We start from the raw sequence: 22448 nt of genomic DNA, 5'->3' as shown, positions 1-22448 counted from the left end.
ATTATTAAAACAATTATAATATTTTGAACACAGTAATGTCCATATATTTATTTAAAATGCATGGTTATCAAAAACGCTTTTGCCCGTAAATTAGGTAGCACCTGTAATCATATTATTTTAATCAATATAAACTAATAATTACATTTTGTTGGGTATTTTAGAACTTTTGTTTTTTCGCGGTTGACGGTCCCTTTAATACATTGCTCAATGCACACATTTAATTATATATTCATATTGCGACTACCGTTAACTTGCCAACTACGTTAAAAAGATATTAACGTATAATAAGATTGATAACAATCCGTTATTCTTTGCCTATGACAATGTTCTGTTTTAATCCAACTATCCAACTTTTACCAACCGTCGTATCCATGGTGGCAAACGCACGCAGAGTACTTGAAATATGCAGTTTCTTGACGGTCTGGCCGCATTGTCTTAGAGCAATATCCGTGGCCATGACAACCCGTGCAAAGCTGTACATGAATAGTGTGCTGCTGAGATTTCGTTGATTGATTGTTGATTGCAACAAACCTTAAGTAAGAATTCAAACACTTGAATATATTGTCTTTTTCCATAGAAAATAATTCAACTAGTTTTGTAAAAAAAATCACCAACACAATACATGAATCAAAATTACCAAGCTACTCCGCGAGAAACCGTATACACTCAAAAACGAATCGGAGGTTACTTTTTATACATACGGTCCAAGTATATATATATATATATATATATATAGGAGAAAGGTGTGTGAACAACCAGATACACAGACAGACATACATATTCCCATTTAAGACTTCGGCGTGTGCGCCAAGCTACGGTGCAGAACGAGACATACATACTATGAAATCCCCATCCCCATAAAAGGATGGTTCATTCACAGCTATATATCTCGCACTTACACCGCAACACATCTCGACGTGGGAACAATTTTTACATACACAGAATGGACAATGTTACATACATAGACACTTATTTATAAACATGAAACCATAGTTGTATTAGGGCAAGATCCGATAAGAATTCTAAACTACCCTCACACTATGTTAGATACACCGCGGAAATCCGTTGGATCAAGAAGATACAGTGAAATCATGAATATATTTGTGTATTAACAGGGAGATAATTATATTTCACAACAACGTCATTTCCTATTTCTATTAATAGATACTCGTTCACAGTCGATAAATTATATATAGGGAGAAAGGTGTGTGAACAACCAGATACACAGACAGACATACATATTCCCATTTGAGACTATATAAAGTGGCATGATAGTTATGGGTGCACATTTAGTTACCGTTATTCATATATATATATATATATTAATATATATATATATATATATATATATATATATATATATATATATATATATATATATCATGCCGCTTTATAATTTGTTATTTAAATTAAACTTTTAGTAATTGGTACTCGACTGCTTGCAATAGTTGCATACCATATGTTGTGTGGACGATCATCACTCTGTTTGAAATAAAGCGTCTTTGAAGTTCTGTTAAATGTTGTTTTAGTATCGTTGTTTACAAATTCTATATCTAACCCATCATCAAGCTTTAACTGACACGAAATTTGATCTCCAACCGTTGCATTTACACTGCATGTATTGTTAATGGTTGGCACGACTTTAGCTGAAAATGCAAAATCATTCAAAATTTGGGTTTTCAACTTTATTCTTTCAGATTTAAAAATCAATGACACAAACCAAGTTTATATCCTCACATTGTAAATATTTCATATTAGGGAACCCTAATTAATTACTGAATTGTATGAATCATACGTTTTTGCAGATATTTATTTAATTTTAAAACCAAAAAAAGACAAAAAAAAACACCATTAACATTTGTGTGTGTGTTCAAATCGATACTGCATATGTTCACACTCATACTGATATAATTAAAGTTATGAGTGTTTATTTGGATTCATATTGTTGTTTTTTGTCCAAAATAACTAAATGAATGATGCAAATCGCAAGGCATTTGATAATATAAACAATATTTTTGATTAAGTACCTATTTCTTCTTCGTTATTATTAATGGTTACACGTATCTTGTTCGTTGCCTTTGCAATGTTTTCGTTCAGGGTAAACGCATAGTCGAACACACATTCCATGTTCTTTGAGCCGTTGCATGCCTTTTCAGCTTGAGCAAGCGTTACGTTGTCAACAGTATCCAAGAAGCGCGGAACGTAAGAAGCGTTGTGATAATCTGAATGTTTTTCGCCGTCGTCATATATAAATACTGACGAACTGTCATTCACGGACCCTGAAATGAAGTTCTTTATCTTTCAAAATATCAAAATATATTATCGTTACGCATTTAGTTCTAAACATAGCATATGCTTATGTTGAAATTCCAAACCATTATATAAACTTGTTTAAAATATGAAAAAAAGGTTTTGTAAAAGTAAGCTATAATCGTTTTTGTTTGTTTCCTTTTGGTCTTCAAAGTTTGTGTATGGCCAAAACCGTTACGTGAGAGGTAAAACATATTCAACAAGAAGCGTAAATACAATTACTTACATGCCTGACCGTAATAAAATATTTCCATATCGCTTGCATTAAAATGAAGCCGACTTCCATTAGGGTACACAAAATCATTATATGGGTCTCCGTCGAAATTTCCTAGGAGACCTTTTGTCATGTTGTTGAATATCTTTGATACAATCACATCGAGTGACAACATTCCTGCTCCTTTTCCTATTTCGATCGTTATCCCTGTGGATTGAAGAATTCATTTGCATCAGATGACAGTACGATTATTATAACTTAGATACGTTTTTTTGTAAATAAAACATGAGACACTTCATTGGTTTCAGGTAAATATAATAATACTAACGAGACAATATATTTAACATATCGTCATCTGTGAACAAACACATATTAGAAAATAATTAGAGCCGGGAAACCCCTTTTTAAAAGAAAGTAGTTTCGAGATAACTTTCCCGGTTTGGAATTACTGTACCTATTTCAAGAAATGACACTCTCAAAACCCCGTCATCTTCATGAATTGTGAGTGCGGACGTATTAAATACGACCATGTCGTTTTGTACTTTCTGAAGAGTTTTGGTAAGATCAATTCCATTCCCGTACAAGGTCACATCTGTAAACACATATCACACCAATGCTCTTTTGCTCGCACGTTTCTATACATAAATGGTCATTTTAATGATACAATAGCATATAATTATGTTCAAAATCCGAAGATAATTTTCAAATGTTATAACTCCCAAGTCAGTAGAAAAAAACGAAAACTTTATAAAGTAATAAAAGGCTTCAATATTATTAAATAGACTTATTCATAAAGGCTTTTCATATATTCCATACATACATCTCATCTTTATTGTGTATTAAACTTACTGTCCTTAGCACTATTTAGTTCAATGTGTATTGACGAATTTGTATTATCTCTAGCTGCAAAGGCCGTGAAGATCGTAGCGTCAGACAGGTTTCCATCTTCCTTCACTGCCCTCTCAGTCCTGGCTTGCAGGGAAAATGTGACATTTGACGTCACAACGCTGAGTAACACGTATTCACCAAGTCCGTTGAATGTGTAGTTCATCCCGTCCAATGTGCGCATGTGCGGATCACCCCAGAAGGAACCTTACATACATTTTTCTATATAAAGATTCGCCCTCAGACATTTCACTAGACGTGTCATATAAGCATAAATGCTTGCTGATTTGTTTTTAAGGATATGTGTTTTATGTACTTATTTAACAGGTTAACAGCGAAAAACAGTTATGCATACATGTTAACATTCTCACAATTATTCACGAAATATGTTTACCAAAGCATAGCTGCCTCAAGTTGCAACATTTTGTATCACAATTTAGAAGTTGGTAAATGTGTGCATATTCTCATATTAATCGTTTTACAACATACATTCGATAATCTCTTTGACATACTAATTATTCGTCATTCTTTTAATTAAACCAATAGCTTTTTTAAATAAATGTATTAAACATATAATAATTTTGTTTTAATATACGAATACCAAATCTGTATGGGGACTCGGTGTAACATGTGCCTGTAGGATGAAGTTGGTAATAGAGATCGCAGTAGTCTGATTTCGCGCAGCATTTGTCCTTCATGATGACGTCATTTACCTCGTGATCACGTGGTGAGTATGACGGATGAGCGAAGTAAAATCCGCCAGATAGAGGTTGCATTTCCACAAATGTTAATGTCGAACGGTAATAGCAGCAAGACTGAAATTTGAAACAAAACAATTTTTTATAAGCATAAAAAGGGACTGTTAATAATATGTCACACCGACATAAGAACAGGAAAACAAACAATCAGGTATGGAGATTACTAACCTTCCCATGTGGCTTGACAGTTTCAATTAGCATCATGTCAACGCACACAATATTGTTGCTAATTTGCTGACGCAGTTTGGTCCGGATGTGCCAAAACCACGGGTCCCATCGGGCTAGATTGATGTCACATGGGCACATAGGTAGACGTTGAGAGTAGACTTGGATATTCTGCTTCCTGTTGCTGTTTTTGTTGTACCACTTTATACAATCAACACCGTGATTGCTAAATGCGGTGTCGTGTGCATCGATATTTTTCAATAAAAGACCACTGATTCCTAAAAGTAGTTTCATTGTCTTTAAACGTATCAGTTAAGAATATTAAATAGAGTTAAACAACAATTGAAAAAAGGCACTCGATTCAATTACAAAACAGATGTGTTGTGTTGTTGCAGCTTAGTAAGATAATCTTATGATCATGAAGGTTCATTGGTAATTACCTCCTGATTTAGAACCTAAATCCATCCGAAGTGCAGGTGTTTTGAATGAAAACAAGTGGTTGAATTTAGTACCATTCTCTCCGGCGTGACCGATCCACAACGGAATAGTTTTAGTTTTTTCTCTCGAATTTAGAGCCCAGTTCATCAGTTCATGCCCGTATATTGTTACGGAATATGTCCGCACACCATTTGAAATGATGGCCAGTTGGAACGTTGCTGGCTAATACCATAAAATTAAGAACATAAGAAGTCGCAATAATAATTTACAATTGCCATACAAGAACTATGAGCATAATTGTATATGCGTATATAAACATAACGACTGCATATAATCTATTGAGCCTGTTTCCGTTAATTTTGTTTTCGTTTCAGACTGCCTAAAAGTGGCACGCAATAATAAATTGAGAGTGAAAGATAAAGGGACATGTTCAAAAAGTGTCGTAGTATTGGAGTTCGTGATTAAATGCTTTAAAGTTGATAAATGTAAACATTGCAACTAAATGGCTCCAGAACAAAAACAAGTTGTTTCAATTAAAGAAAGAAAAGAGTTATCCTAAACTGGCTTTGAACCACTGACAATTAGAGTTAAAGTCTTACACTTACAATCCACTCGGTCGTCCTTGCTCATTCAGCAAACACATTATTTTACACACTACATAAGCAAACCTCGTTATGTCACAAAATGTAGCGATAACAACAGAACTCTGCAAATTATTCAATCGTTTCGCGTTTGTAACGCTTTATGATTTGCAGGTTTTTAAATCGTCAAAGCATGCATATAAAGGACATTTTGGAGCAAGGTTAATGTTCAGTATAACAGTTTGCTCGCCAATATTACTACAACGAAAATTTGAAAACTTGATTCTTTTTTTCAATTTTGTCGTTTCGCCAACGAAAAGGCCCCTGTATACGTACGCTTTATGGAAATTTATTATGTACACACTCACACGCAAACGCACACACACACAAACAAAATTCACACACAAACACTTAAACAGAAACACACATTGATAAGCATTGTTGTATTTAAATTTTTTAATGTTTCGCAACGATATAATGCCTTATTATACATTTGTCAAATTCAGAGCAGTGACAATATGTTTCAGTCAATATTTATTTTGTATTATTAAGGTTCTGTTTCGATTATTGTCCTGACGAAGATAATGTGTTTCTTAAATGGACATTAATGTTATTACATACGACACGCCGACGTGATCAGTCATTTAAGCAAATATGACGTATATGCGCGTGTAAATCAACTTCTAACGTGATATCAACGATCTGTTTTATTTATGTTTTGAAATGACGTTATTGTTTTGAGCGAACCGTTACGACGTTGATGTCAGTGCGTCTGTTCATTACTTGAACAATCGCGCTCTTGTGAGGCGCAAAAATGATTTTCAAGCAATTAAAGAGTGCCACATGTGAATATAGCATGTTTGATTTGCATATGATTACTATTATTAAAATTAGTTTTTGTGAAACGTATGAAATAAATAAAAACAAACTTACGTTAATGCGATTAAATGCAGCCGCGTTAGGTTTCACACTACTCCATGTTGCAATGAAAACGAAACTCACTTCAAATGAAGAAAGATTTTCCACGCGTTTGATTAATCTTTCGAGGAATGCTATGTCTTCCGTCGCTTTGGCAGTGAATGGATAGTTGTTGAGAATATCATACGTCCTGAATGTAATAGATGAGGATTTGTCAACGAAGATATCTGCGAAATATGCTGCAACAACCGGGTCATTGATATCAATTGTCGGTTCTATGATATCATGTTTTGCTTCAACCGCTGGAACAGGTTTATTATTTGTGTATTTCTTATCAAAACTTACGAGTCCACATCTGCATACCTGGAAAATAATTATTTGGAAAAAATAAACATGATTTTAATTAACTTAAATACATGTATAGTAATAAACACATTCAAGTAAATGATTAACATAAACATACATAATAATTTTGATATGTATATAATTTTGCAAGATCATATTTTAACGTACATGTATGGACCGTCTCATTGTGTTGAAAACTGGTATCGCAGGTGAAAAAACAATGGGTTCGCTGCAATCATGTTGATTCATAATCATATCTCCTTCGTCTTCTCCAAACGGTAGCAATGGCACTTTAAAAGTATATATAAATGAATGCATCCAAATTTTCGAGCAGTATTCAAATAATAAACACTATTCACATGGAAACAAGCCCTCCTTTTATCCTTTACAATAATTAACAGAAAACACGACTTAGATAAGGCAAACATTAAGCCAATTAGCGATTTTAACGGTAATTTCTTGTATAAACCCATTTTTTTCCAATGGTTGTCGCTTACCCTATTACAATGTCTCTTTTTTGCTTTAATAACTTACTTATGTCACACTTTTGTGTTCTTCTGTCTACCACTCCAGACATGCATGAACACTTTTTGTCCTCACAAATTGCGCTTTGTATCCTACACATTCTGGCATCAACACAGGGTCCACCAATGTCCGCTGAAACACCGTTAACATATTTTGAAAAAAAATGTTTTCGTATAGGATTTACATGGTTACATCTATTATAGTTGGTCAATAAAAGTTTTTCTTTTATTTAGTACAATTGCATAGTTACATTTCTGGATGCATGTCGGAACAGAACTGTTCCAAGCACCTGTTGCGTCACACAACATTGTGTCACTTTCGTTTAGCAGATAATCTTCATGGCATTTGAATCGCAGTAAGGAATTAAACGTTGTTACTAAAGGACTAGTTACGATCCTCATGTTGGCTGGCAATGTGACGTTCCCACAATCTGATAAACGTATCAATAAATGTATCAAACACATTCGTTTCATTATATTACGTTTAATGTCATGTAGTACTACACTTTGAAAATTTTCTACCGAAAAGATTGTTCAACTTGAATGTTTAAACTTGTAATTGATTTTTGACTGCATTATTTTCGCAGTACAATAATTTACCCTCGAAGAACGAACGCTTTAGTAAGTGGAGTATGTGTGGTTTCGACTTGTTTGCACGTGGAAAAAGGGATACGTTCCAGTGACCGACAGGCCTACACCATTTAATTGCGTTGGTGCGCTCCTAATTATTCATACGAGTTTTATTGTTGGTGTGTGAATTAATAAAGTTAGTATTTGTGTGTGTGTGTTAAAACCAACGTAAAATGGTACAATTGAAATATATTAGAATTATTTCGCGTTTCAGTGTAGACTGATAAGACCATACCCACTCCACGTGTTTAATCGTCCGATCGTCACGGGTGAATTATTGTATCGCTAGCTTGCACAGAATTAAGTCAAATTATCACATATTCAATTTTAAATCAAAACCGTTTCTTATCACTGAGATATACAAGTTTGAAAAGTGTGGCGTTTTCGAAGTCTTCACATATGTTTGAAATGTCGTTTTTTCAAGATTCAAATATGTTACCAAATTGATAGTTATGATAATTCATGCTGTGAAGATTTAAAGTCATTGAATGAGTTTATCACTTAACATACATAACTTATTCGACAAATGAAATAAACAACATGAGAATAAATATGGCTCGTTCGATACTGATTTAATGTTTTCCCTTATCTCAACGATAATTGTCTTAAGAGGTTATGTACTCAATTAATATATTTTTAAGAACATGTTTAAACATTTACCTTTTATAATGCATGTTGGATTGCCACTCCATTGACCATTAGTTTGACATACTAGTCTCCTGTCACCACGGAGATCATATCCAATGTCACACTGTACCTCGATTTGCGACCCGAAGTGTGTTTCTGTGCCGGTCACAGTGCCATTTTCTAAGTGAATGCGCTCGCACACTAAAATAAAAAGAAAACAAATCAATAAAAAGTATTTGAAATAAGACAAATAATTAAAATTGCTCTTGTTCAACGCACAGGCTAATCAGGGACGACACTTTCCGCCTCAATTGGATTTTTGCTAAGAAGAGACTTTATTTAAACGAACACATGTCATAAAAGCGGAAAGTGTCGTCCCTGATTAGCCTGTGCGGACTACACAGGCTTATCTGGGTAGACACTTTACGCACATGCATTATGCCCAGTTTTCTCAGAACGCGACTCATATAAATAGTATATGTGTATTTTACCAACAATATTACACATCGGGTTATCAGTCCATCTTCTGTTACTAAGACATGTTATGATAGCTTCGCTGGTCAATGAGTAGCCATACTCGCAGGATACTGATACCACGTCATTAAAGTAAAATGATGTTCCGTTAACGGCGCCGTTCTTTGGAGTTGGGTCACCACAAACTACAACGATACCAAAAAACAATACGATTGTTTAAATTTCTGAGGAAATCAATGCATAGTCCTATACAACATTCGATATTTCATGTATTCGTGATTACTATCTCGCATTAATTTATAACAATAGCAAGCATGTATATTAAAAAGAGCATTGTATTACATTTGCGAACGCACGTCGGAACTGAACTGTTCCATTCGCCTTTTGCGTCACACCACATGACGTCATTTCCGGTTAGTTGATAGCCAGTTTCACATTGAAATCTCAACGACGAATTAAACGTGGTCGTTACATGGCTCGTTGTTAGCATACCGTTTGTTGGTTCGATCACGTTTCCACAATCTGTACAAATTTAAAGATGCCGAAATAGACATTTAATGTAGCTGGATTGAAATCCCACTGCCAAATATTTATGTCTAAATAAAACATAATCTCATAGTCTCGCAATACAAGAGAACACATTTCAGTTTAATTGCTAATCCAAAATTCAATGCAACTACATCTTCTTCGTCTCGTCCTTTATAAGAGACTTTAGAGCAAAAGGGTCATTTCTCAAAATATTCCGATTAGGACAATTGACCAGTAGCAACCACACTGCAGGAAAAGGCATCACAACAGGCCCACACTTCAGATAACATGTACAATGATTAAGGGTATATAGATAACATTATTTGCAGATCAAATTATATGGCAAATACATAATGGCTCTAAATTGATTTACCTATTATAAATAACGTTTAGCTTGTCATAATATCACCAATTGTTTTATTGTTATGGACAATTTAATGAATTTTATGAACTAATCAACTTGTTAAAGCAAACTGCATACTTTGAATGACGCATGTAGGATAATCGCTCCATAGACCTTTGTCTTGGCACGATAGTTTGTTGTCACCCTTAATTGCATAGCCTGTATCACACTCCAAATATATCACAGCCCCGTACTCGGTACCTGTGCCATTCACTATGCCATTGTCAACTTTCATCTTCTCACATACTAAGAAAATCAAAGTTTTGATATTTAAATCTTTAACACATTGAGAGTTCATTGTATGAATAATACCATAGTGCAATATATAAAGGGTAGTTCCCTTTCTATGTCAGAGATGTGAATTTAAAAGAATAAAGTCTGAAGTACAAATAATACATAATAATAAATAATATACTTTCGGAAATAAAGTAAATCTATTGATTACCAATACGTAAGCATGTAACGTTATCACTCCATCCCGTTTCAGTGCATTTAATAACACTTGGTCCAAATATGGCGAATCCTTCTTTACAACTTATTACTGCTGTGGCATTCAGAGCCGTTGAGTTACTTGTCACCACTTCTGCATTCAATATAGCTGGCCTTCCGCAATCTGTATATTGAGAAATTGTAATAATCCTCCATGAAACATGGCAAATGTTATTCGCAGATAAGTGTTGAAAACAAGCGGAGTATGTTAAGTCTCATAAATATTTTAAATCAACCAATTAAGATATTTTTATTATTCTACAATCATATTGCAACCATAAATTATATACTATGAACATTACGGAAAACAACATTAATTCAATGTTTGAAAGGTAAATTACCCGAAGGGTCGCATGTCGGAGTCCCGGACCATATGCCAGTAGACTCACAGATAATGACTGAAGCACCCAAAAGCGTGTAACCATTTTCACAGGAAACATTCACCACTGCATTGACTGTTGTTTCTGACGAATTAACAAAGCCCTTTAAAGGCGTTGGATCCTTACAGTCTATAAAATAAAAAAGTAATGTAAAATATTATGGTTATAGTTAAAAAATTTTTTTTCAAATTATTATTCGTATCGGTCAATTAACGACAATTTAACGATTTGATACGTAGGAACGAGAAATGTTAAATCATATTTAAATGATTTGGTATGATCTGAAATATGCGTGCAATTTAAACGCGAACGTTATTTTATTTTGGTGATTTCATTTTCTGCACATCTTCTACATTTTAAAGCGTTTCAACGATATGAATATAGTTCATTACCTCTTTAATGACTAGCGAGTTTAATGATATATTTTTTATTTATTCGCAATAAAGGTCCTCATTATATATGTAAGAGGGTAGTCAATATATAGAGATACACAGTTAAGTGAAGAATACATATTAAATATTTTTAAAAAGCTTTAAGTATATCATTCATTATTCACACTAAATTACCAATGAGTTGACACGGCGGTACATGTGTTTTATTCCAAACGCCGCTAGCTTCGCATTTTACAGGCCATGAACCTTTTGGAGTAAAATCTGGTTTGCAACTGACAAATGCTATCTGTCCGTATGTAGTCGCATTTTCAATGCTTATAGACATATTGACAATGTCGAGGACGCCACAATCTGTTAATGGATAATCACAGGCACACACGTAAATAAATAATTGTATAAATAATATCAATACATTAATAAATAATTATAAATAAATAATTATAAATAAATTATACAATTAGCCACACAAATCTCAAAAATGTCTAAGAGAACCCTTATTTACACTTCACTCTCCAATGATATGAAATTGAAAACCCAAATCTCAAACATCACAAAAGTACAATCGGTGAACAATATCTCTAACAGCTACCAACCATTACAAAAATAATTGATACATTTAAATACTCTTTCTTTCCGCAAATAATTATTGACTGGAATTAACAAACATAGAAATAACCTATTACTTCAAAATGAATTTAGATTCGTTTAAAGGGGCATTTTCACAGATTTTGGAATGTATTGAAGTTTGTCATTAAATGCTTTATATTGATAAATCTAAACATTGGATCTTAAAAGCTTTAGTTAAAAAAACATAATAAAATTAAATGCAGAAAAAAGTAATCCTCAACTTGGCTCGAACCACTGACCCTTTGGGTAAAAGTCTTTTGCTTAGAACATTCGGCCCACAGTGCTCATACAACCAATGATACTTTATATAAGCAATTCTCGTAGTATGACAAAATATACCGACAACAACAGAAACTCTCCAAATTTTTCAATCGTTTTGCGTTGCAACGCTTTATAATATTCAGGTTATAAACTCGCCAAAAGATACATATAATTGATATTTTAGAGCAATGTAAATGTTCAAAATTACTGTTTCCTCACAAATATCATATTTACAACGAAAATTTGCGAATCTGAAACATTTTTTTAATTGTGTCAACTTACCAAAATGTGAAAAGGCCCCTTTAAAATATTACCTAGTATCCACACAAAATTCATACTTTTTAAACAGATCCCATTAACAACTACATGTATCTTAACAATATTCAACTCAAACCGAAACCGAAAACGTCCATAACATAATTTCCAATATATTGTGGGGTAAGGGGTAACAGGTCCATTAAATACAATGGAACATGTTTACTATTTGCTAACCGGATCGAATCCGGGATATTTAACATAAAATACATTATAGCATACTAAGGAAATGTTGTCTTACAAAAACAAAAATTCAAAGAAAACTTGTTAGCCGAAACAATTATCATTAGCAATATCTACACAAAAGAATGTAATTCTTAAATCAATTAAATTAAATGAATCGATTAACTTTAACGAAACATTTGAAATACACATCCAAACTACAAAAACATTGACCTGAAGGCCCTTGGAAATAAAGATATGAATATTGTTCGTATAACAAAACACTTCACTTAACCTTATTTGCACATGTTATTGGAAACAGAGTTAAACAAACTAAATAAACAACGCTTAGTATATTTCAATAGAAATAAAATAAAAGTAAACACAAAACTTCGGCAAAAACAGCATAATCCCCACGAATCTGTTTTAATTAAACGTATGGAACTCCCAATGCTGCTTATTTTGCCAGGATTTAGAAACACTCGAACGCGACAGATAATATGCTCTCTCGCTTTGGCTATGAATGCTACCTTATGTCGGTTATAGTATTTTCGTCTTAATCTTAACTTGGTTACATTGTATACATGTCAATTCACTATGCCACATCATATGGCTTACTTAATGATGTAATTGTTTGATAAAATGTGCCGAAAATAGTTTCTGATGATATTGTTTCATTCAAATAATGTGAAACAACTGAAATACATTGATATAGGAAGTTGTTTGTTAAACTACCGAATCAATTATTTATTCCTGTGTAAAGGAATGTACCAACTTGTTATGCCTGTATATGCATGTAAATGTAGGAAGTGTGTATACATATGTTCTTTTTTATTTTAACGATTGTAAATAAGATGCAGGCACGCACGCATTCATACACGTCTCCACCACGCACCATGTGTGCGTGCGTGTGTGTGTTCGTAAGTTGTTTAACCGGGAGATTGTGTATTAAACGATATAAACTTAATATTACCAACAATGGTGCATTTGGGATAGTTAGTCCATTTACTGTTGTTTTGACATCGTATGACGGAAAGGCCTGCTAACTTGAAGCCGCTTATACACGATACTGAACGAATGTCATCAAAGTATCGGGTTGTTCCATTTACGGCGCCATTAACTGGTATTGGATCGTCACACTCTGCAATTTGTATAGACGGTATAATATTTGTTCAAAATTACATTCTGCATTTGTGTGGAAATAACAGCAGTAAATTACAAACACCTTAATATAATCCTTATGCCTGTTAACCATCAAAATATGAACAAAAGCATTAAGTTCTACCCGACTGAGGCAATAGGCTCAAAACCACTTATTACCTATCAATGGACACGAAGAAGAACCTGTCCACTTTCCATTTTGTTGGCAAACCAATACCGAATAACCAACCAGCTGTCGCCCATAATCACAGAACACGCCGACCACAGTACCAACTGTCGTAGTGGTGTCGTTTACACTTCCATATGGTGGTGCGGGGGAACCACAGTCTGTTACATGCCCATACAGAAACTCGTTATAGGCCATAAGTAAAAAATACCCAACCCCCCCCCCCCCCAAAATAAAAAAAAATTTTTTTTTTGCATAAGTGAGAGAAATACTTAAATATAATCCATATTTAAATAATATATTTACAATTATTACAGTATATTAGGAAATCATTATAGGCCGCCTGTTTGTGAATCATTCATCAGTTTTATTACGCTTCTAGTCAAGATGTGCTCATCAACTTACGAAGAATTACAAGCATGGTTAGAAATGGCGGCCACGAATACCCCCAAATATTTTAAAAATATTTTAATGCTACCAACCAAAGTCTTATTTGTTATAACACGAAATGGTTTTGCAAATATCATCGTGAACACACAAATTACCAATGAGTTCACAGTGAGGTACATGTGAGTAATTCCAAACGCCACTGTCTTCACATTTCACAGTCCAATAACCGCGTGGAGTAAAATCTGATTTGCAACTGACAACTGCTATCTGCCCGTATGTAGTTGTATTATCACCGTCAATCGTCATATTGGCTATGTTTAGTTGGCTGCAGTCTGGAAAACAGCAATATATCAATTATGCTAAAATAACTATAATACTTGTGTTTAGCCAACTTCTCCTTATTATTATGTATGCTATTATATCATATATTAGTAATTTTCTAACCAATGATATCACATTTTGGATAGTCTGTCCAATTACTATTATTCTGGCATCTTATGATGGAGTCGCCGGATACAATAAAGCCTCTATTACACGATAACGAGACCACGTCATCTACGAGATACGACGTTCCGTTAATGGAGCCATTATTTGGCGTTGGATCACCACAATCTGCAATTATCAAGAGAACAACTTGTTATCTAAATATTTAAATAAATTAATTCGACTTGGATAAAAAAACGCAATATGTACATTTTTGATACCTTTCAATTTGTATAATATACATGTATACTGTTTATGACTATACTGCATCTTTAATTTGATATACGAATAAAAGTTGACTGCAAAGAAAATACTGTATACCGGTATAACAGTACTGTAAGTAATGGACTTCTTATTCGAACCACTCCACACACAAATAGAATGATAAAGGAATTTTAGTCATCTGCTTTAGTAAAAGTACGTTTTACCTATAAGAAGACACGACGGTGTACTTGTCCAATTCCCATTTTCTTGACAAATGATAAGCGATTCGCCAATAAGTAATCGACCATGTTCACATGTCACGCTTACAACAGATCCAACGCCCGAAGAAGTGCCGTTGGCCCTACCGAATTTCGGCGTTGGGTCACCGCAATTAGCTATTTAATTTAACCATGCATTTCTTATGTCCACGCAGGAAACATTAATGCAATGCATTAAATTAATAGCAAATTTATTCCAAATGATACTTTTATTCAGAAACTCTGAGTTTATCTAGTTAACTGTGCAATGTTTATAAAAGATTTACTGATCCATTTTGAACTTTTGGTCAAGGTATTCTTAATGTGTAGCATACATGTTTTCGCAATGTTAACTTTTATTTTAAAATATAATGGTTATAAATATTATGTAAAGTTTTCGTACCTGTGCATGTAACGACTACGTCCTTTCTATGGGAACAATTGGCGTAAGTTACATACGTGCAATCATTAATGTGAGAACTGTTGGCATCACATGACATGTCGTCAATAAAGATAGGTCCAGTTCCCTCGTTTAATGATGTTCTGAATCCTTTAGCAGGACTTAAATACATGTCAAAAAAAGTCGTTCAAGTTTTTAGACTATAAATGCTTAATACTGTATGTGTTTACAATTTATTTGATGAATATAGAGTTCGCGGACTACATTAATATTGGATTACACATTTTGATTTTCCCAAAAAAAACTACAATCAGTAAATGTATTTCAACAATCTAACACCTACTAAAACCCCATCATTTTACAAATAACGTTTGCTTCCTCCTTTCCGAATGTGTCATTGCATATTGTTCCCCACGTATCGAACACTTTGATCTCAACTCTGCCGTCAAAAGTACTACTACCATTTACAAGTCTAATGTCCTGGATGGCAAGTGGTCGACCTGTAACCAATATTGTGCATCGAACTAAATAGAATGGATTACTGTTGTTCTTTTTAACTTTCGAAGTAAACATTGTCTGTTGTAAATTTCTATGCAAAGACAATCTTTGTTTTTCATTAACAAACGATCCAATGTTTAACAAAATTGTTTGCAAAATATAATAAATAACATTCAACAAGGTATAAACGGCTAAATAATCATCATGAATATGAAGTCGTACCGTTTACAAAGCATGTAAGATATGTGTTCATTATGTAAATATATGTTTTACTATTCAAGAGAAATGTTGTGTTTAAGTAATATTATTGTTCTACATGTAACATGATCGGATCGGAATATCATATCCTTAACTCACCTAGGTCATATAAACTAACGACATTTTACTTTGACATTTTGTAACAGAAATATTCGAATAATGAGATATGACTAGAAATCACATTAGGAATACATAACTCTATTTACATATCAAATTTGTATTCTATATCGTTCTATTTAAAAAAAACAACATTTTTCACTTTTTCAGAAAAAAACACACTTTGTTGGCGATTCGTTCATTTTGTTGCTGTTTAACCAACACTTACGTCATTTCGTCATGTATTTACATTAATTAACGTCGCCTTATATGAACTTATCTTTACTAAAATCGAACCGATATAATATGGCTCTTTTTTCGTTTGCATAATTTTTATAATACAAGAATAACATTATTGAATCGTTACTCACTGTATTTCTGACATTCCTCGATAGCCGTCCATTGGCTTCCAATACACTTTATGCGCAGATAACCGACGTAGGATTTTTTAGATTCGCATTTAGCGTACAGGCCTGAGCCGTTGTGATGGAAATAATCAACACCCCAAAATACAAGGTTTGGTCGCCCACAATCTAAAATGGAATATGTATTATTATTACTTTTGTTGATTCTGATAAAATTAAAACGCCTTGTAAAAATATATTAAAGGCACGATAAGTATTTCATGAGTGACGCTATATTTTTACACAGAATTTGAGATTGTCCGATTGTAAATAGTCATCGTTATTATAAACTGTATTGTTACGAAATATCTACAGTGTGTTAAACTTTCTTGTACAATAATAATAATATTGAGTGGAGCTGTTCTTTTCAGTTATGTAAACAATAGGAATATCATTTGTAAGTAAATGTATCCAAAGGTATGATGATAAAATAATAATACAAATTAAAAAGACAAAAGTCACTTGCCATTGCATAGCAAGGACACATCTCGGCTTTGATTGCATTGTCCGTTTTTTACATACAGACATTTATCAAGAGAAGTTTCAGAACCAGAACAATGCAGTTGATCAATGTGTACAGGGCCGGTTCCTTCGTCATATCTTACGTCAGTAAAGTACAACGCCGCTCTGTAACTAAAAGTGTTAAAGAGCGCTAATACATTTGATCAGTAATCAATTATACAATTTTTGGACCTCGGGTGGTGTTTTATGTAATATGAAAACCATACGATCAATGAAAGAACCATATCACACCAGAGGCGGAGTCCCATAACTTTATATTAATGCAGATCAGCGATAGAAGAAAACGTTTTGGTAAGATATTAAACCGGTATGTAATTAAACAATATTCAATCATTTCTCTCTCCTCCCTCGCTCGAGAAGAAAGAGAGAAAAAAAGAGAAAGGAGAGAGAGAGAGAGAGGAGAGAGAGAGGAGGATGAGAGAGAGAGACGAGAGAGAAGAGATCTGGCTATCTCTATCTCTGGATGGCTATTCTCTCGCAGGCTGTATCTCGAGATGGTGTCTATCGGATTATGTATCTGTATCGGTAGGATCTATCGGTAGATCTCGATCGAGTAGAGAATAGAGAGAGAGGAGAGAGAGAGAGAGAGAGAGAGAGAGAGGAGAGAGAGAGGAGAGAGAGAGAGAGATAGAGAGAGAGAGACGCGAGAGAGCTGAGAGGGAGAGAGAGAGCGAAGAGAGAGAGAGAGAGAGAGGAGAGAGGAGGAGGAGAGAGAGGAGAGGAGAGAGAGAGAGGAGAGATGAGAAGAGAGAGAGAGAGAGAAGAGAGAGAGAGGAGAGAGAGAGAGAGAAGAGAGAATAGAGAGAGCGATAGAGGATCGATCAGCGCGAGAGAGAGAGAGAAGACTAGAGGGAAGAGAGAGAGCGTCTATGAGAGATAGAGAGAGTTAAGACTCTATATCGCTATTCGATCCGAGATCGAGAAGCGAGGATCATAGCTAGAGCGCGAGAGAGATCTCTAGAGATAGAGATATGAAATAGAGAGACGATATATATATCCACCTCGCTATCTCTCCTCTCTATCTCTCTCTTCATCTCTTCTCTATCTCGTATCTCCTCTCTCTCCCCTCGTTCTCTCTCCCTCTCTCTCCCTCTCTCTCCCTTTCTCTCATACTCTCAGTCTTTCACCCACTCTCTATCTCTCTCTTTCTCTACCTCTCTCTCTAATTCTTAGCGATCCATACATTAAGTTATAAACTTTAAGGTGAACTGTTTTATCATACCTTGAGTTTAATGATTTACATATTACATCAGCATCGACGTAGTCAAAATACACGTCACATATTTTTCCATAAACTCCGCCCAAAGCTATTTCCACACGGCCTACGTTAGAACTAGGTCCGTCAACAAGGCGAACATCCGTTATATTCAGTCGTGGGTCTGTAATCCAAAGAGTAGACACATTTGTATATCTTGTAATTAGTTTTACATTTCCGTTTATAACTAGTAAAAAATATTTTGATAAAAACAATCCAGATATTTGTTATGATAAGACAACTGTTACATACACATTACTGTAAATACCTGATTGGAGCAAATTAGATATTAATGCTAAATGAGAACTTACTGGTAAGGCAATTTGCATTTTGCGACGACCACTGTCTGTCCTTGCAAAAGAATGTGCTGGCGTTTAAAATTGATTTACCAACGTCACAAATCAGTGTTGCTATTGTTCCGTTAGAGTTGTATGTCAGCGAACCACCCGATACAGTCAAAACGGGACATTCTGCAAGTATATGTTTTGTTAATGTACGATGGTCGGGGTGTGCGTAAAAACTCATATTTGAAAAACACAAAATCCGATAAACAGTGATTGCGATATCCTCATTTAATGTTCAGTAAGATTAATTTGGTAAGCAAAACATATTAATCAAAACACGACATCCAATGACAACATCTACGCTTGCATCAATTAACTGGCTGCTTTAATTGAAAATATCATAAGTTAAATATTCCTGATTTGGTAAATAAGGATTTTAAAGTAATGATATTAAAAAAAAACATGTATTAACATTAAACATAACATATTTGAGAGGAGTGTGTATCCTAATGCACATTTCGAGAAAGAGTGTCACAATTAAGGAGGAACAGCATCGTATACATGTTTAAGAAATATTTAAAGCAAGATATCGCCAGCAGATCCGATTTTTATTTTTTATTTCAGAAAAAAGCAAAAAAATTGATGTAATAAACATCGCACTATTTACAAACAGCAAAAAAAAAATGCCGTCGGAATATCGGATTGCTATTATGCAATTACATGTTAGAATGTCACGTTTCAAAACATGACAATATAAGTAGCATGTAAACGTTACATAACACAGATACGAGTATTAATACAAAGATCTGAAAATTAAAATCCTGAACTCATGAATATAAACACAAACAGACTGCGCTGTTTAACGGTATTTTATGTAAATAACACGTTTTTATAAGCGCACTTTGATGTCAACGAGACTCTTTACACGATTTGGTATTGAACAGTACAATGCGTTTGTAATTTGGGTTTAGCGATAATAAAATCGATGCATAATAAGGTCAATGCCGTTACGATACGTCGATAATGCAACAGAAAAATTGCAAACATTTTATTACAAACAATAAATCATGTTTTATGATTTTATGACATATTATTTTGAATGTGTAGGAACTCTTGTATTGTCGTTAGTATTTGATATCACGTTGCTGTTATAATACATGAATGGTTTTATTATATTTGTACGCCGGCTTATTCCATCAGGATCGTTTACATAGTTGTCTTTTCCGTAAATGTACCTGTCAACATTTAAATAAATGCAAGAATGATAAATATCCCCATGTATGTTGTTGACAAACAACGAATTTGATTTCAATCTTTTGATTTCATAGTCACATGGTACAAATGACACATAACACTTACGCTCGTGTTCTCTGCGCATTTCTTTGATAAAATTGTATTCAGTTTATGTTACTTTCAGTATGTCCACCAACATGTACCTTAGGTTTGCCGTTTTGATAATTTGGCGATTAAACCTTATTCTAACACACACACTGTTATTTTGCATTTTGAATGAAAATGTATGATAATTTTATAAATATTACAACACAACGGATAATCATGAGTTAAAATCCATTTAAATGCATATTATTTTTTCGAATGCGTTGCAGATAAAATACAAACATTTTGCACTATTGAAGAGTACATTACCCCAAACCGCCGCATCACTTCTTCAATGAATAAAGCCCAATAATTACATAAAGCAGTGCATTCCTAAGAAGAATGTAATCTTGACAGATGTCATAAAACAAACGACAGACACTAGTAATAAAGCGATATAAGAAAAGTGATGATATAGTTACGTTTGAAACAGACAGATGTAGTAAAAACCGTAGAGATTTAATTAATTATAAACAATAAGCGCATTTAATCGTTTTATTTAGGTTCACAAAGCTGTTTGTTAGTAAATAGAGCATACCTTTTCATACATATACATGTTTCAACGACTAATAACATACATAGATATGTATATTGATGTTGTCAGCTGTATTGTTTCGTGTACAGTACGCGATGAATGCGAAACCATGTATGATGGTGACGTAATGTGATCGATGTTTTTGTACTCTTTTTACAAAACAATTCTCGTACCTGAACATGTAACGGATGTGTCCTCGTGATGACCACAATTGTGCTTGGTTACATAGAAACAATCATTGATGTGAGAACTGTTGGCACCACATGCCATGTCATCAACAAAGATCGGTCCGGTTCCCGCGTGATATGATGTATGAAATCCCACAGCAAAACTGCAGTGAAATATAGCATTCTATACAGTGTTTAAATTAAAAAAAATCACAACTTGTTCAATGAGTGCTATTAAATGAAAATACATACATTTACTTTACTAAAGCAAGCATTGTGTAGTATTTTTTTCGTTCTAATGAAATGTAAAAATGTGCGTATTATAACATTTAGTTTGATAATGAGTTAATATATTTCCATAACCATACACCTACGGAAAGCCCATCATTTTGCAAATAACAAGTGCATCCTCAATTCCAAAATCGTCATCGCATACTGTACCCCAAGTGTCAAGCACTTTTATCTCAACTCGTCCGTCATTGTTGCTACTTCCATTTACGAGTCTTATTTCCTGAATGACTAGTGGTCTACCTAAAACAATATGTTTCAATAAAAGTAATTAAAAATACATTATACAGTAAATATCTTTACTAACATTGGAAAGCATAACACAATATGTTATTACATGGTATTTAATATATTAAATGATTCTTGCTTTTATCTTTTACACTAGTTCTGTTTGTAAAATGTATTTGTATTGTTACATATATTAAGAATATATTCAAACTTAATTAAACTCCGGCTAAAAAGTTAAATTTGTATCACACTTGACACGACTGAACCTGCAACAGCTCTTTTGTGATGGAAATTCAAAATAAGAAATTATATATTTGAAATAAAACACTAGGAAATAAGTTTATTTTTACCTTCACAGTGAACAAAAGCATCCGAATAAGGATATATGCAACTTTCTGACCGATATAAACACTCACTCACGTCCTTTTCAGATCCTGAGCAAATCAAATTGGTAATATGTACATTGCCCGATCTTCCTCCGGAAACAGCAATTGACTCGTTTCTGTAGATTATATTTTAAAAAATTGATTATGTATATATTGTACATTTGGTTTAAAACAACACATGGGTTCACTTTGACAAAATGGTCAACAACTAGAATAGCACTGACATATCCGGTAAGTTGTTAAAAGAACCCCTAACACAGCGAGTTCTGCTCAGTAGCAGTAGCACTCACATGCCTTGTGTTACCGTCGCAATAAAAGACAACCCATTGTATCTACATTCTATGTGGTTATAACTCTTAAACCGCCCGTGAATCATACAGAGTTAAGCTTTCCCACCGAAAACAGTCAGGTCAATATTATCAATCTAGACTGAACAAATTCAACAACTGCAAAAGAAGTGTGCGTTTAGTCTCTCTTACTAATAATGCATTTGTTCGGACCTAAACAACTTTTCCCCATAATTGTCCACATTTTCTAAGGATAATTAATATTGTAGCAATTAACCAACGCCAAGAGCATGAATGAACTAACTGGCAGAGTCCTTAAGAATGGGCATAAGTAAACATAAGTTCGACGAACTCGAAGCTTCCAAAAGTAAATCAG

At 33.9% G+C, this 22448-nt stretch overlaps 2 protein-coding genes across 3 annotated transcripts in view; both read right to left on the bottom strand.

The window, feature by feature from the left end:
* The window catches only part of LOC127874294 (uncharacterized), a 41873-nt gene extending 26231 nt beyond the window's left edge, over positions 1-15642 (bottom strand). For both annotated transcript variants that reach the window (XM_052418520.1, XM_052418521.1), the window contains exons 1-26: positions 15491-15642; positions 15055-15225; positions 14588-14755; positions 14299-14475; positions 13747-13914; positions 13400-13567; positions 11236-11412; positions 10631-10798; positions 10246-10413; positions 9879-10046; positions 9212-9391; positions 8887-9054; positions 8429-8596; positions 7390-7569; positions 7149-7271; positions 6783-6904; positions 6285-6632; positions 4773-4992; positions 4336-4610; positions 4011-4224; positions 3374-3616; positions 2979-3116; positions 2537-2731; positions 2028-2279; positions 1457-1646; positions 362-531 (exon numbers count right to left, since the gene is read on the bottom strand). In XM_052418520.1, coding sequence (XP_052274480.1) covers positions 362-531; positions 1457-1646; positions 2028-2279; positions 2537-2731; positions 2979-3116; positions 3374-3616; positions 4011-4224; positions 4336-4610; positions 4773-4992; positions 6285-6632; positions 6783-6904; positions 7149-7271; positions 7390-7569; positions 8429-8596; positions 8887-9054; positions 9212-9391; positions 9879-10046; positions 10246-10413; positions 10631-10798; positions 11236-11412; positions 13400-13567; positions 13747-13914; positions 14299-14475; positions 14588-14755; positions 15055-15225; positions 15491-15587 — 4816 coding nt within the window. In that variant the 5' untranslated portion in view covers positions 15588-15642. The remainder of the gene's footprint in view (positions 1-361; positions 532-1456; positions 1647-2027; positions 2280-2536; positions 2732-2978; positions 3117-3373; positions 3617-4010; positions 4225-4335; positions 4611-4772; positions 4993-6284; positions 6633-6782; positions 6905-7148; positions 7272-7389; positions 7570-8428; positions 8597-8886; positions 9055-9211; positions 9392-9878; positions 10047-10245; positions 10414-10630; positions 10799-11235; positions 11413-13399; positions 13568-13746; positions 13915-14298; positions 14476-14587; positions 14756-15054; positions 15226-15490) is intronic.
* A 1559-nt stretch (positions 15643-17201) lies between these two features.
* The window catches only part of LOC127872147 (scavenger receptor cysteine-rich type 1 protein M130-like), a 35541-nt gene continuing 30294 nt past the window's right edge, over positions 17202-22448 (bottom strand). The window contains exons 11-16 of the mRNA XM_052415475.1: positions 21750-21901; positions 21258-21414; positions 20890-21047; positions 18832-18990; positions 18488-18644; positions 17202-17376 (exon numbers count right to left, since the gene is read on the bottom strand). Coding sequence (XP_052271435.1) covers positions 17202-17376; positions 18488-18644; positions 18832-18990; positions 20890-21047; positions 21258-21414; positions 21750-21901 — 958 coding nt within the window. The remainder of the gene's footprint in view (positions 17377-18487; positions 18645-18831; positions 18991-20889; positions 21048-21257; positions 21415-21749; positions 21902-22448) is intronic.

Source organism: Dreissena polymorpha, chromosome 3 (genome assembly GCF_020536995.1).
Source record: "Dreissena polymorpha isolate Duluth1 chromosome 3, UMN_Dpol_1.0, whole genome shotgun sequence".
Taxonomy (NCBI): Eukaryota; Metazoa; Mollusca; class Bivalvia; order Myida; family Dreissenidae; genus Dreissena; species Dreissena polymorpha.
Note: the sequence above shows the minus strand (reverse complement) of the source record. Positions and strands in the feature narration are given on the sequence as shown.